Source organism: Diplotaxodon limnothrissa, linkage group LG7, assembly GCF_057381915.1.
Source record: "Diplotaxodon limnothrissa isolate DT_005_m linkage group LG7, D_limnothrissa_male_GT1.1, whole genome shotgun sequence".
In the NCBI taxonomy this organism is placed as follows: domain Eukaryota; kingdom Metazoa; phylum Chordata; class Actinopteri; order Cichliformes; family Cichlidae; genus Diplotaxodon; species Diplotaxodon limnothrissa.
In genome coordinates, this window is record NC_140602.1 from 70707875 (window position 1) to 70721557 (window position 13683).

Sequence of the window (13683 nt, forward strand, 5' to 3'; positions counted from 1 at the left end):
GGTCGTTTCAGATCTTAAACTTCAGTTTGAGGTTTTATCAGCTGTGGGCACAGAGGAGCGGAGTCCTCTATTAAACCTGTGGGCGGGCAGGTGATGGACGGCTGATGGTTGGCTGATAAACGGCCATGATGGCAGCCGCGGTTATCAGCGTGCGGAGACAATTTCCTGCCACACAGGAAATGAAAGCTGCATCGGGAGGAGCCGCGGCTGCTTTGTTCCTGAGGCTTTATGAGCTGATTGCAGGTGATACCTTCATCTTCCTCCTCCTCCTCGTCGCCTTTAAAACCAAACTTCTCCAATCTAAGGAGGCAAGGAGGGGGAGGTGGTGAGGGGGAGGTGGAGGAGGAGGCCAGGAGATATCTGACAGTCGCATGAAAGCAGCTGAGGTGACATTTGGAGCAAACGGGAGGAGGCGTGACATTTATGAAGATGAATCGAATCATTTCCTCACATCGATGCAAGCAGAGCAGCTGCCCTCCACCTCCCCTCCCACTCTGACTGTGCAGTGGCGCAGCTCTCTGATTGGAGCTTGGCCCTGCAGGTGTGTTTTCCTTCTGCGTGTGACACAAAGCGAAAACGTCCGCGCGAGCATCATCGTAAATAATCTGGCCTCCCGTGACGAGCTGCGATGCTGTGTCCAGCTGTGGTCTCCATGGTTACTGACAGGTCAGCTCCAATAAGAGAGAGAGATGGCACTCAGTCCTTAACGTATTTTAAGGTGGAAGCAGACCTACAGCTGCTGATATTTATGAGGACAAAGTTCAGCGTGTGTGGGTGGAGGTGAACATGGTGCAGTCGGACTCAGTGTCCCCGTATGCTGAACCGTCCCAGCAGCAGCGACCACAACACGCGCAGGATGTTTGATTGTATTCGGTAAATCCTGAGTGTTTGACTCACATACACCACAGATTTCAGACAAACTGAGCCTCAGGATTCAAAGAAGTGTTTGTGCTGACGTCGGTGAATACGACCCCAGACGCTCCTCCTCTCAACGCCAGCCTCGTTCATATCATCTCCACAAATCGAAGAGGATTTAGTTTTTGTAGTCCGCCTTCAGCACCCTGTAGTTTCAACATGCGTCACGTTAAAGAGCAAAGGGTGTATTGCACCACTTCACCTCACTACAAGCAGCAGGCGATTTTAGACCCAGACAGGCCTCAGGGCTGTGTGCTGCTACATCATTGAGTCTACAGGAGGTGGAGGCCCTGAACCACTCAGGACTCCACCCAGCCACCTGTGGCATCAGTGCCTAGTAGGGGTGCAACAATACACAAAATTCACGGTTCGGTTCGATACTTTGGTGTCACGGTTCGATATTTTTTCGATACAAAAAAAATGTTCATGCTTTTTAATTTGTCATTTATTAAAATTATAAATATATATTTTAACTCAAACGTGCAGTTTTTAAATTTAATGTTGCTGAAACAACAAAGTAAAAAAATAAATTCAATGGAGAAATCTCTCATCTTTGGAAAAGAGTTTATTACAGAGAAATGTCTCTTTCCAAAATAAAAGCTCTACTATAGCTTCTTCTGGGCTATATTCTCAGCAGCATATTAAACATATCAGGTCCCCATAAGGAGAATCCTGTGCTAACGGCTGTAAATGACTCGGGTAAAGTTTGTAGCATGCGTGCTTGTTGTTTTGTCTGCTTCCACTTGTCTTTGCACTAGGATGATGTCGGAGTAAATGTGCAGTCATATTCGTTGTGTTCCCACTAGTGCTGTCAGCGTTAATCTGAAATGACGTTAACGCCACAACACGGCAAATCTCCGTTAACGAGCTACCGCGGATCGCCCCGTGCATGGGGCTAGACGGCCAACACGTTAATGAGTTAACTGCGCTAACGCACTAGCTCCCACCCATGTAATTGAGCATTGCATGGCACATCCAACATACTGTTTTACTTTTGTCCATGACGCGCTTACCTTCAGGGTCATACGTCACATGAAAACCAAAATAGTTCCAAACGCCAGATCTGAATGAGGGTGGGGGAGGTCCATGTTGCCATGTTGCAAGGAGCTTAACTTCTGTCTCGCTAGCTTGTGCTGCGCTCATTGGATCTGCGCTCGACAGTGCAGCCTAGGCGGAGTAGTCGAACACAGATTCACTGAGCGCTCAACACAGACAGCATCGTCAGAAGGAAAGTTGATAAAATAAATTACAAATGTTGTATTGTTCGATACATATGCGTACCGAACCGAAAGCACTGTATCGAACGGTTCAATATCGATACCAGTATCGTTGCACCCCTAGTGCCTGGGTAAGGCTACAGCATTACGGAGCTGTGTCCTCGTTACATCAGGCAGGCGATGCAGACCAAAGAGCTCTACTGCACCACCTGTTAGCGTTCCTCAGGTGGAGCCATGCTGGACGCTGAGGTCGTCTGCACTCACAACATGAACCAGATTCAGTGTTTCAACCCTGAGAGGAAACTGTGTGTGTGAGTGTGATCCAGATGTCACAGCTGAGACGGTTTCACGCTGCAGGAAACAAACTTTATTTCTTTGGTTTGTTCGCCGTCGTCATGGTGACAGAAGCTGATGACGTGGCGTCTTTAATCTGATCTCAGTACAGAGAAAAACGTCAGAGCGCCAACAGGAAGAGGAACACAGGCACCTCCTGTCAACAGAAAGAGCTCCTCCCTCTGTCACTGCATGGCCAATCAGGGCTCTTGTTGGCAGAACTTCCTGGATCTGAAGCCTCATTCATTCAAACTACAGCCAGACAACTGCTCCACCCTAACCCTATCTTTAACATATCTGTAACACTCAGGAGGCGGAGCCAACAGGTGAATGATTGCTCAGTCACTGGTTGGCTCCACCTCCTCTTCATCAGGATGAATGAGGCTTCAGAGTGGAGGAATGCCCGATTAGAGCCGCACGATACAAGAAATTACAAAAATAAGATTCTTAATAATCTCTTTACACACACACACCCTCCTCCAGTGAGGCGGGGCCACAGATTCACCCCGCCTACACACAGTCCATCTCCACTCTTCACTACGATACAAAGGCCCCTCTGCCACTCTGCTCGCAGCTGCTTTCTCTCGAGTGTCCGTTGGAGACGCCAACCTCCCGCCGAGCTGCTCCGGAAGTCGCCGCCGAGCCGCAATCGGTCGAGCCTGCACGGCGAGACTCGATGTCAAAGCCCAAGATGGTGGCGACAGGGCGAGGGAGGTCCTGAGGAGGAGCAGACAGGTCAGGGTGAGGGGTCAGATGGACGTACCATGACAGAAGACGCTCCCTGCACTCACCTTGCAGCTCCTGATCTGCAGACAGATGCCCTCAGCTTTCTGCAGGATCTCCTCGATGTCCAGCTTCATGGAGAGCTCGTTGATGTGCTGAAACACACAGGTCGGTGAACAATCTCAGGTATGCACAGATCTCCGGGCAGCTTTGGGGCGATGCTCACCTTCAGGATCTCGTTGAAGCCGTAGTTCTCCTCCATGATCTTCTGCTTCTCTGAGTCCAGGATGGCGCAGCACACCAGCAGGTGAAAGTTCTCGCAGGGCAGCCCGGTCCACATCACCTGAGGATGAACCACACGTGAGACCACAGGAAGAACGACACCTGTCAGCACCTCCGACCCCGCAGGAGGACACCAACCTCCCAGAGCCGCAGCACGTCCACGAAGCTCAGTTCCCTCTTGAACCTGATGAGCAGCCAGCGGAAGCAGAAATACAGGTATCCTGAATCCTGAGACTCTGAGACACAGACAGAGGGGGCGGAGTCATTCAGAGCCGCCGCTATTCACAGCAAACACACACGCACAGCTGCAGGCGGCGTACCGAGGTAGTTCCAGAAGGCAAGGTCGAGCAGCCTGAGCAGCGAGCTGAGCTGGATCAGCTGAGTCTTCATGCCCTGCATCTGCTCCTCAAAGTTCTCGTGCTGCAGGACACACGGCGGTAAATCAGCACGCGGTTAAACGTCCGAGCTGTCAGAGCAAAGATCAGACTCACCATCTGGTCCATGAAGGCCACGAAGCACCAGAAAGCCTCGACCTCATTCTCCATGACGTAGAGGATGGGCGACAGCAGGTCGCTCATGCCCTGAACGTAACCTGCAACACAGAGAGCTTCCTGTCACGACCAGGAAACGGGAAGCAGCGCCGTACCTGCGGAGGCAAAGCGTTCGCTCACCCAGGTCGAAGTCGTACATGCAGTAGGTCATGAGGATGTCGTGCAGCAGGACCAGGCCCGGGTTGTCGATGCCCTCGTAGAAGCGGTTCGTTCGGTCTGTTCGGTTCACGTCCTTCTCTGAGAGCGCAGACACATACGTCACATGACCTTTGACCTTTACCCCCTCACGGCAAGCTGTACCACCCAACTCAGAAGACCAAAGCGGTCGTTGCTCAACTCCCGCAGCTCTCCCTCCACCTCACCGCGGCAGTAACTGAGCATTCACTCGAGTACCTCACTGAAGTACTGCGTTCACTCCCCGTACTGCAGTATTTCACACGTAAAAACTCCTTTAACTTTACAGGTAACGCCTCAGATCTGATCCCGGCGACAGTGTTACGATCTCACCCACCTGCTGCACCCGACTCCACGCTGACATCATCTCCAGCATCAGAGCAAGAATCAATCGCTCATCAATGCTTCTGATTCTTTGGCACATCAAACATCACAAACACCTTCAAATGTGACGTCATCCACCCGCTACACTGGACTGCTCTCCATCAGGAGCCCCGCCCAAATAACCAAACAAGGCCTGAGCCGAGGTGCTGCTCACCGATCAGACTGCGGTAGTCTCTCAGTCTGGAGTTCCTCCTCTCCTGCTCCTCACTCACAGATTTCCACTGCAGCTTCATCCTGAAGTATTCATCACTGACACACACACACACACACACACACACACACACACACACCCCTCATGTTAACATGATATACACACCAGTCAGGGTAATCAGGTGTGTGTGTGTGTGTGTGTGTGTGTGTGTGTGTACGTTTTCTCTCTCTGCAGGGTCTTCCTCTCCTCGTGCGTGCTCTCCCAGGGATAATACCCCAGCAGGAACTTCCAGGCCTCCTTCCTGAGGGCGTGGCACAGACCCTGCAGACGACACAGACGCGTCAGGGCGTGGTCTCTGCTCGTTTCAATCAGTGTCACAGGTCAAAACACCAACGAGTGCTTTACAGTAAACTCAGGCATAAAAACCAAAGTGAAGATCAAACAGCCCAAAACTGAATAAATGAGTGATGCTGCTAAGAATCACGTCAGCTGATTGGTTCAGAGCTGGACACACCCACAGACACGTACGTACCCCCTTGAAGACGGCGTGTTTCAGGTCTGGGACATCCTTCATCCTCCCGTCTGCATCCTGGTGTCGCGCCCAGTCGTCTGCAGTCAGCGGCGACTTCCTGCTCACCTCGGGCCTCGTGCCCAGGTCGATCTGACGGGGTCAAAGGTGAGCAAAGAGCATCACACGGCTGACACACCCGCTGCCACGCGTCTGCCTAACAGCCAATCACATTAGACCCCTCACCCTGGTGATGACCTCGAAGCCCGGCTCTTCCTGCTGGTTGATCTCCAGCCCCGGGATGACCTCGCCCAGCAGGTCGGCCACCTCCTCTGGGGGGCGCTGTTGCTGCTCCTCCATCCCCCGCAGCGCGTCGAATAAGTAGTTTGTGACTTTGGAGAAGCCGCCGAGCGTGGTGACGTACGGGTCCCGCTTGAACTTCTGCAGGAGACAAACGCAGAGCTCATCAGCCGACGGACGCCGGAACAAGATGGAGCGCACGACTCCAAACGTCATCTGAAAATAAATCCTACGACGTGTTTTCACAGACAGAATTCTACGTGTGAAACCAGAGCAGCCAACAGCCCACCGCAGCGACCTCGCTCACAAAACCAACACACAGATTTATTTAGTTTGAAATAAATGCGCTGATGCACAGCAGCTTCCACAGAAACATCTGCGTGAAGATCACACGTTAATGTGTCCGTTTAAATCACCATGGTAACAGCTGCTGAACCCCTCACTCACTATGAGGACCATGTGATGCTCACACTTTTATGTGCAGCATGTTTCAGTGCGACAGAGTCCCTGTGCGCACGTCGCCGCACTCCATGACGTTGACATGTCGCATGCTAAAACCTCATAAATGTGTTTTTGTACCTGCAGTACACCACAGGAAGCTGTGGGGGCAGCATCGCTGCATCACCTGCCCAGACTGCACTCAGCACACAAATAATCGAAGAGAAATCAGACAGGTTAATCGACGACCAAATAATCTATAGTTGCACCCCCGTGTGCGCGCGTGTGCGTGCATGTTTGTGCATGCGAATCCAGATGTTTGAGCCTAACAGCTGGCAGTGAGAGATGGTTAAACTTCTTACGTGAACCAGGCCGAAGTTGTTGTCGTCCAGAAGGTTCTCGAAGGACTGCGACAGAGCTTTGTTTGGCGTGCTGACCAGCAGGCACGTGTGGTCGCTGGGAGACCTGCAAACAGGAAACATGTGACCTCAGTAACAGCTCACAGGATCAACGCCGGCCTTCTGATAACAAACGGGTGCTTATTATTCACGGCGCGAGCGGCAAATCAGACATCAGAGGAAGCGCTCGTCTCTTTGGGGTGTACAGATTCTATCAGCCAATCAGCAGGCAGCACGTGGGCGGGACGTCATTATGAAGCCTGATAAGAACTTTAATAACAGCTATCTGCCCCCGCCTCACCCGATATTTGGATCAGAGGGACGGGAACGCTGCCGCACGCCTGTGGAAATCAGCCATTAGCATATAAATGACCCGAGAGAGCGGCGCCGGCGCCAAATCCCCCCGCAGCCCCCACCCCAAGGTGGAGTAACATTTATATGTCTTCCTGACTGAGAGTAACTTGAATAAACTGTCTGTGACACAAACACCAATAACTTGATCTGTATGTGAACCTGACCAGCCCCCCCCCCCCAAACAAAACAAAAAAAAAAAAAACAAAAGAAAAAAAAAAACAGCCCTCCTTGAGGTGGAGGGCGGGGTCAGAGCTTAACATCAACCGCTGGACTCACTCTATGAGCAGAGCGAACCTCCTCAGGCTGTCCAGGAACGCTCTGCTGCCACCCTGGTGGAAGTGCAGATGTGGCAGCGGGGTGGAGGAGTCCTTCAGCTGCAGGATGATGAAGGTCCAGCCCTCCTCCCTCACCGTGACGGAGCGGAGGTCACTGACACTGAAGGCGAAGGCCAAGCGGCTCCTCTCGTGGCTGCTGTTGAGAGAACCTGGAGACAGGAAGCAGGGATTAGAAAAAACAGGGATTTCAAAATAAAAGCTCAGATCAGCCGATGCACCCGTCTGGCTCAGGCTGCTGAGAGTCTTCACGACCTGCAGATGCAGCCCGGCAGCTCGAGGTTAGGCTGCAGTCGACAGCATTAAAATTCCTCATCGCTGCCTCATCGTCTCTGAATCTGAGTCACGTGATTCCAACATGCCGAGCAGGTTAAAGCAGCCGCTCACCCTCCATGTTGGAGCTCCGCCTCTTCCTGAACGACACGGCGTTCACCATGTCCCACTCTGTCTCGTAGCTCAGCTGAGCCTCCAACAGCTGCTGAGACTGTGGACGGTCACCTGGACACTGAGCCCACTCCACCACCGAGCTCGAGTCCTGCGCACACACACTCTTAAATCACCTTTACATGAAGTTTTATGTTTTTTTTTGGTTTGTTTAAAAATCTGTTCTTGGAAACTTTGAAGTTTGAATGTAATCAAATCAGGAAATTCGGTTTGTTGATACTCAATTTGAGTCAATAAAGTTGAACTCTACTGAGTGGGAGTATTTGGACAAACCTTCCCAGCACAGAGCATGTTTGAGGGGTCGACGCCGTCCTCAAGAGGTCTATACTCCACCATGATCTCGGCGTCCTGACGGCGAGGACACACATTGACACATTACTTCATCGATCAATCAAACAAATCACAGGAGCGTTCAGGAAGAAAGAGCGCTTCTGTTCCGATCGCATAGATCTATAAACAATCAATAACAGTGACAAACCGGAGCTTTATTCCAGCCAATCATGTGCAGTTTAACAGGTCTTTGATTAAGCAATCAGGTTATCGCCCTGGTATCAAACATGCTGCTGGTGTGTGAGGATGTTTTTCTCTTCAAGTCGTTCCATCGCAGAGACATTCTGATACTTAATCGATGACCAGGCAGACTAATCGATACCAGAGTGTGTCGGGACTGTTACCTTTTCAAGGATCCGGAGGGTTCCTGAAACCAGGAAGTCTGGCTCGATCTCCTCATCACTGCTGGGATGGAGGAAGACTCCCTCGTGTTCAAATATCACCTGTGGAGCAGAGTCACAGTGAGGTCAGCTGAAGGATCAATACAGCAGGCAGGAAGTCTGATCACATCACATGACGTCTGAGGACTCAGGGCATTGTGGGAAAAATAACCTGCGATACAGCGAGAAGGTGGCACACCTGTTCACACCTGTGCCACCCGCAATCAGAGCTTCAGATAAAACCACTGATCAATACTAATCAAAAAAATCAATCAGGTTCCCCTGAGATCAATCACGCAAACTTGAAGCGGTCTGCTGAGGTTCACCGGTCCGCCCAGGGACCACTGCACGCTAGCTTAACCCAGCCTGTCCCCTGAGAGCCCCGACCCTCAGCCCTACGCCGCCCGCAGACAGCGTCCGGGCCGGAGAGGCGGACAGAGGCCGGCGGATAGCCGCCTCCCGAGGCAGCTGCGGTCGGTGAGCTCAGTGGCTATCCGAGCAGCAGCGGCGCAGAGCCGGAGGACAGAGCTCCCGGCCCGACAGGACGGAGCTCTCTTCTCCCCGCCGCGGAGCTCCGGCCTCCGCGGCAGAATCCCGGAAACGCGATCATGTTTTACCTTGAACGCAGGCTCCGCCGCCATGTCTGGACTCACTCTCCCAATGACGACGGAAGCTCACGTGACCACCAACTTCCAAAACACAACCGACAGCTCAGCTTCCGGTTTAAAAAGGTCAGCTTCCGGTTAGAACCACGCCCACTTCAACGGGTCAGCTGACGGCCCAAAAAAAAAAAGACAAAAGAAGTAAAAACTGACAAACGCACGGATAGATGTTACAGCCCAGGGGCGGATCTAGAGAGATTTTCTTAGGGTGGCAAAGTCGAAGCCCCCCCCCCAAACACTCATGGTTACATGTGGTTACATGATTCAAATGCAGTAAGTATGCACGTTTTTCATATAAATATAGTCAATAACTTAATTATTGTCTGTAGCCCACATGATTACACACTTTAGTTACATAAAACATGTGAGTTTTGATGCTATGTACTGTATAGCCTGTATGATAAATAAATATGTAGCCCAATAAGTATAAACTCCAGTAAGCTACACAACATGGGGCGCTTCATTTACAAACACGAGTCTAACTTAAGTTTCACTGTTTTTGTTAGAAAACAGTCACATTGTTGCAGCTTAAATTACACAAAATGTCAGAAATCTGCACCGTCATGAACAAACATGTAAACCTCATTTTTCATGATTTGTTGGATGAACCCACTGAGGTCTGAAATACAACCGGCGATGTGTGACTCCTTTGAGTTTACGTTTGTATTTCACCCTCAGATTGTTTCATTTTATTTTTCCCCCATTGCCTTGTTTGGTATCTTTTCAACTCAACTGAATTTATTTTTTTTACTTTCTTTTTATTGTTTTCTTTAAACATTATACAGGGGGGTAACAACAAAACAAAACAACAACAACAAAAAGATAAATACAACAGGTAGGATAACAAAACAAACCCATGTTGGATCTCCTTGTTTCTACAGTTTGATCATTTCTCATTATCAGTGTGTTGGTCTTTATCCTGTTGGGTTTATGTACTCAGTCCATTTCTCCCACTTTTTATGGTATTGATCTTCCTGAGTCCTTATTCTGTAGGTCAATTGTTTGTATTTCATCTATAATTTTGATCCATTCGTTAACTAACTACTTAATTAACGCTCTACGTCTCTGACCTCTGCTCCTCAGTCGGTTTCTTTCTGGTCTCAGTTTGTCGAGGACGCAGACTGGATAAAGGTCAGTAACAAAGTGAAGAGATTTTATTTGGAAAATTCACCTTTACTCAGTTGTTATGGAATCATGTCACTACGTTCATCTCTAACAGCATCTTATCAAAATCTTTTCTACCAAAACGTATTTTGGTTTAGACTTTAGTGAGAGACTCTCATTAATCAAACTCCACATCCATAAATGTGACTTCTCCACTCTCAGGACAGAATCGGAACAATTTGTTCCTCTTACAACAAGAAAGCTTTAAAACCATTAATAATCTCACGGTGTCTCTCGCCTTTCCCTGTTTGAATCTGCATTTCTGTCCTATTTATTTGTACATACTCTTCCACTGTATCATAATTTTGCACTACAATTTTACATCGTGCAGTTTTCTGCTTTTTGTTGAAGATTCTGTTGAAATAAAGTTGGAGAAAAAATTGTTTCTTTCATGAGCAACACATCCCGACATTTCAAAATAAAGTCTGGAATGATCAAACTCTTAGAAATGAGACAAAAACGGATTAAAATGAGGTTCAATGTTTTTATTTCATGCCTCACAGTGACTGCATCCTCCTGGAACAGCTGGCTCCACCTTTGGCCACACGTGAAAAATGTCTTCGTCAGCCTAACAGTTTTGATATTGTCACACACTGATGACATCATCAATGAACCCGATCAGTGTATTGAGACACAGCAAGAACTTTATGCTGAAAGGTGAACACACCTGTGGTCTGCAGGCACAGGTGAGACGCCTGCTGGCTCTCCTCAGTCAGAGGCTGTGTCCCAATTAAGAGACTGCACGCTTGAAGTACGCGCACTACGCGTACTACAAGTACGAGAAGTGCGGAAGTGAGAGGCTTGTGAAATGGGACGGTATAGCTTCGTCCTGCTGTTCAGGTTGCCTAGCAACCATGATACTAACCGCGAGACACGTTACAGCTTTGTTTGACAGAAATGAAGGAGAAAAATGTTTTGTTGGTCATTCATTTTTGTCATGACATCACTTTAGTTGAGTATCTGAGGCTGAGACCACGGCACTGTAAAACATGATTGTTGGGCTTCATTTCTGTGCTGAACAGGGGCGGACGTGGGGGGGGCTTACTGGGCTTAAGCCCGGGTTGTTTTGTCAGAAGCCCGGGGTCTTTTGGAGTGTAATTTTTCATAGTTAGATGCCTGGCTGACAACTGTATAAAACAAAAAGTACACACAATATTCGAAGCACATAGTGCACACTGTGGGAATTTACGACTGTGCGTGAATCCCCCCTGATATTGGTATGATCCGAGCTCAGGCACTAAGCGGCTGTCTCCCAATTCAGGGTCTGCAGCCTTAAAGTATGGACTTCAAGGCCAATTACGTCACAGCGGCGCGACGAAGGCTGTCCCAATTCAAAGGCTGCTCGAAATGCGGCCCTCAAATGCGTCCTTCATTTCCCTGAATTTTAAGGATGTGGCAGTGTAGACTTCGTGGCCCAACATATCCCAGAATGCATAGCGTGGCGGTGGGTGTGGATAAATTTGCAGAAAAAAAACGGTGGATGAGGGGCGGCCGAAGAGTAAACGTTAAGTACTGAATATGACGTCACTTATTTATGTGCAAATGTTTAATAACGAAGACCATTAAACATTACTGTTGGCCACATGTCGGCAAAGTTATGTGACATTAGTGACGTTTGTACTAACTTGGTTTTAAAGCCTTTACTTTAAAATATACGCCGTCCAATAGCTGAGCTTCATCTCACAGAGAATGATCAAAGCTCATGTAGAAACAAACAAATGAACAAAAGATTTTCTCCTTCATCTCTGTCAAACACAGCTGTATGACACGTTTCCAGCTGTTAGTATCATGGTTGCTAGGCTACCTGGGCACCGCAACGGAGGCTTTTTTTTTTTTAAAACTTTATTGACAAACAACAGTATCAGCGCAACGGAGGCTAGACCGGCCCATTACACAAGCCTCGCACTTCCGGCCTGAGCGGTCTTTGAGTACGCGGCCCTTGAGGATCGTTGAGGCTGCGTACTTTAAGGCTGCAGACCCTGAATTGGGAGACAGCCAGCGACTGAGCGAGGGGGCGGGGCAGCTGCTGCCTGTGAGTGCGCTGTTGGAGAAACGGAGTCAGCCATACTAAGGAGAGCTTAAGTTTGAGCAGGTACCAAAGCAAATCATTCGTACTGTACAAATAATGTAAATATGACGGTGCATCACGAAAGATTGATATCAAACTGATCACTTGACCAATATTACGTTACTCGCTCTTCAAGTGAATCAACAAATGGCGAAATGAAAAGCCGAACAAATGCTATTTCTTTAGAGATTCTTAGCTTACGTGTGTTTATTTCATATTCTCAGTTCTTACCCTCCCCGACTAAATCGGTTTCAGTTATGTACTGAAAGATAAGAATGGACATTCGAGGCTTCTTTCAAAGAAAAACTCAGGTAAATGTTATTTTATATATTATGCTTTGTATGTTGTTCAGTATATTTCTATGCAAAACAAGAGGGGTTTCAGTACACAGCAGGATATTCACATTTGTAACCAGATATTTACACTTTAGGGAGAAAACATAAAACATTTTTACTGTACAACATCAATTTAGAGTAAACTTTTGTTTTAGATAAATATTGAAATATATTTTGAATTAGTTAAATGTCAGAATAAAGAGAGACAGAGCTTCTATTTTTTAATCACTTTGATCAAATGTAGGAGTACATGTACACTAAGTTTATTGTTAATTAATAAGAAACTCCAGACGATTCCATCCTGAGCTGAAGAAGCTTCTGATAGGTTCGTAGAGTCCATGTGAGTAAACTGGTGGCACAGCTGTGGATGCATATAAGGCAAAACACAGAGCCTGTTTCTGTGACATGGGAACATCAAGAGATGTCAACAAAACACCAGGAACAGAACTGTGGAGCTCCATAAGTGTGGCTCAATTTTGAATACAATTTGGTGCCATTTACAATTAAGAAATACAGACAGTTTCTCTCTTTACTCTTAAAGTTAACAAATATGTTTTTATATTTATCTAAAAAAATTAACATTTAGTCTAATTTGATCTTACAATTAAAAAATTGTTTTTATCTGAAGGGTAAATATCTGGTTTCAACTGTATATTTGATGATTGTCAGCACAAAGAGAGGAAGAGGGGAGCAGAGAGGGAGAGGAACAGAGAGAGAGAGAGGGGAGCAGAGAGGGAGATGGAGAATGAGGACAGAACAGAGATGAACAACAGCAGGTGAGACACACATGTTAGTCACATGGTTGTTTACCAGAAGTATCACCGTATCACAGGTCCTCATGTATCTCGTACCTCGTGTCTTTTTAGGTTTGTTATTTTTCAAATTCTATATTTATTAAGTTCTGCAGGCTTGTTTGCACAACAAGGCTAAATAATTATATAAACTTTTCTCAATCTAAATATTGTACTTTGGTAGAATTAAACAATAAGTGTAGTGCAGGTCTATGATGATTTTTAGTGCTGCTATCATCTAGTTCTGATTCTGGTTCTGTCTTGGTTAAGTCCTCAGTAGTCCTGATTTTGAACTGTTGTAGTCCTGCTTTAATTCAGGATCAGTTCTGGGTCTGGTTGAATTGGGGTTTAGTCCTCGTGTCTTGATGTCTGGCTCCGCCTCTGGTGCTGAACAGTCATTTAAGATTAGTTAGTAAATAACAATTAGTTAAATGGTAAATGGCCTGCAT

General features: G+C 47.7%; 1 protein-coding gene across 1 annotated transcript; it reads right to left on the reverse strand.

The window, feature by feature from the left end:
* Positions 1-2296: 2296 nt before the first annotated feature.
* tbc1d15 (TBC1 domain family, member 15) lies at positions 2297-8886 on the reverse strand. The gene is made up of 17 exons (XM_085360235.1): positions 8832-8886; positions 8179-8277; positions 7778-7852; positions 7448-7595; positions 7005-7212; positions 6339-6441; positions 5485-5679; positions 5263-5391; positions 4948-5051; positions 4734-4828; positions 4142-4258; positions 3962-4062; positions 3791-3890; positions 3609-3706; positions 3415-3531; positions 3257-3343; positions 2297-3182 (listed from the first exon to the last, which is right to left on the reverse strand). The coding sequence occupies exons 1-17, from the start codon at positions 8853-8855 to the stop codon at positions 3003-3005; spliced, it is 1980 nt and encodes a 659-aa protein (XP_085216361.1). The 5' UTR covers positions 8856-8886; the 3' UTR covers positions 2297-3002.
* Between the last annotated feature and the right edge of the window lie 4797 nt (positions 8887-13683).

Excerpts from the sequence above, each read along its gene's own strand:
- tbc1d15 (XM_085360235.1), bottom strand. The coding sequence starts at position 8,855 with ATGGCGGCGGAGCCTGCGTTCAAG. Across the intron at positions 7,853-8,178 it reads CCCTCCGGATCCTTGAAAAG|GACGCCGAGATCATGGTGGA; the intron begins GTAACAGTCCCG and ends CCTCGCCGTCAG. Across the intron at positions 3,891-3,961 it reads TGGCCTTCATGGACCAGATG|CACGAGAACTTTGAGGAGCA; the intron begins GTGAGTCTGATC and ends TGTGTCCTGCAG.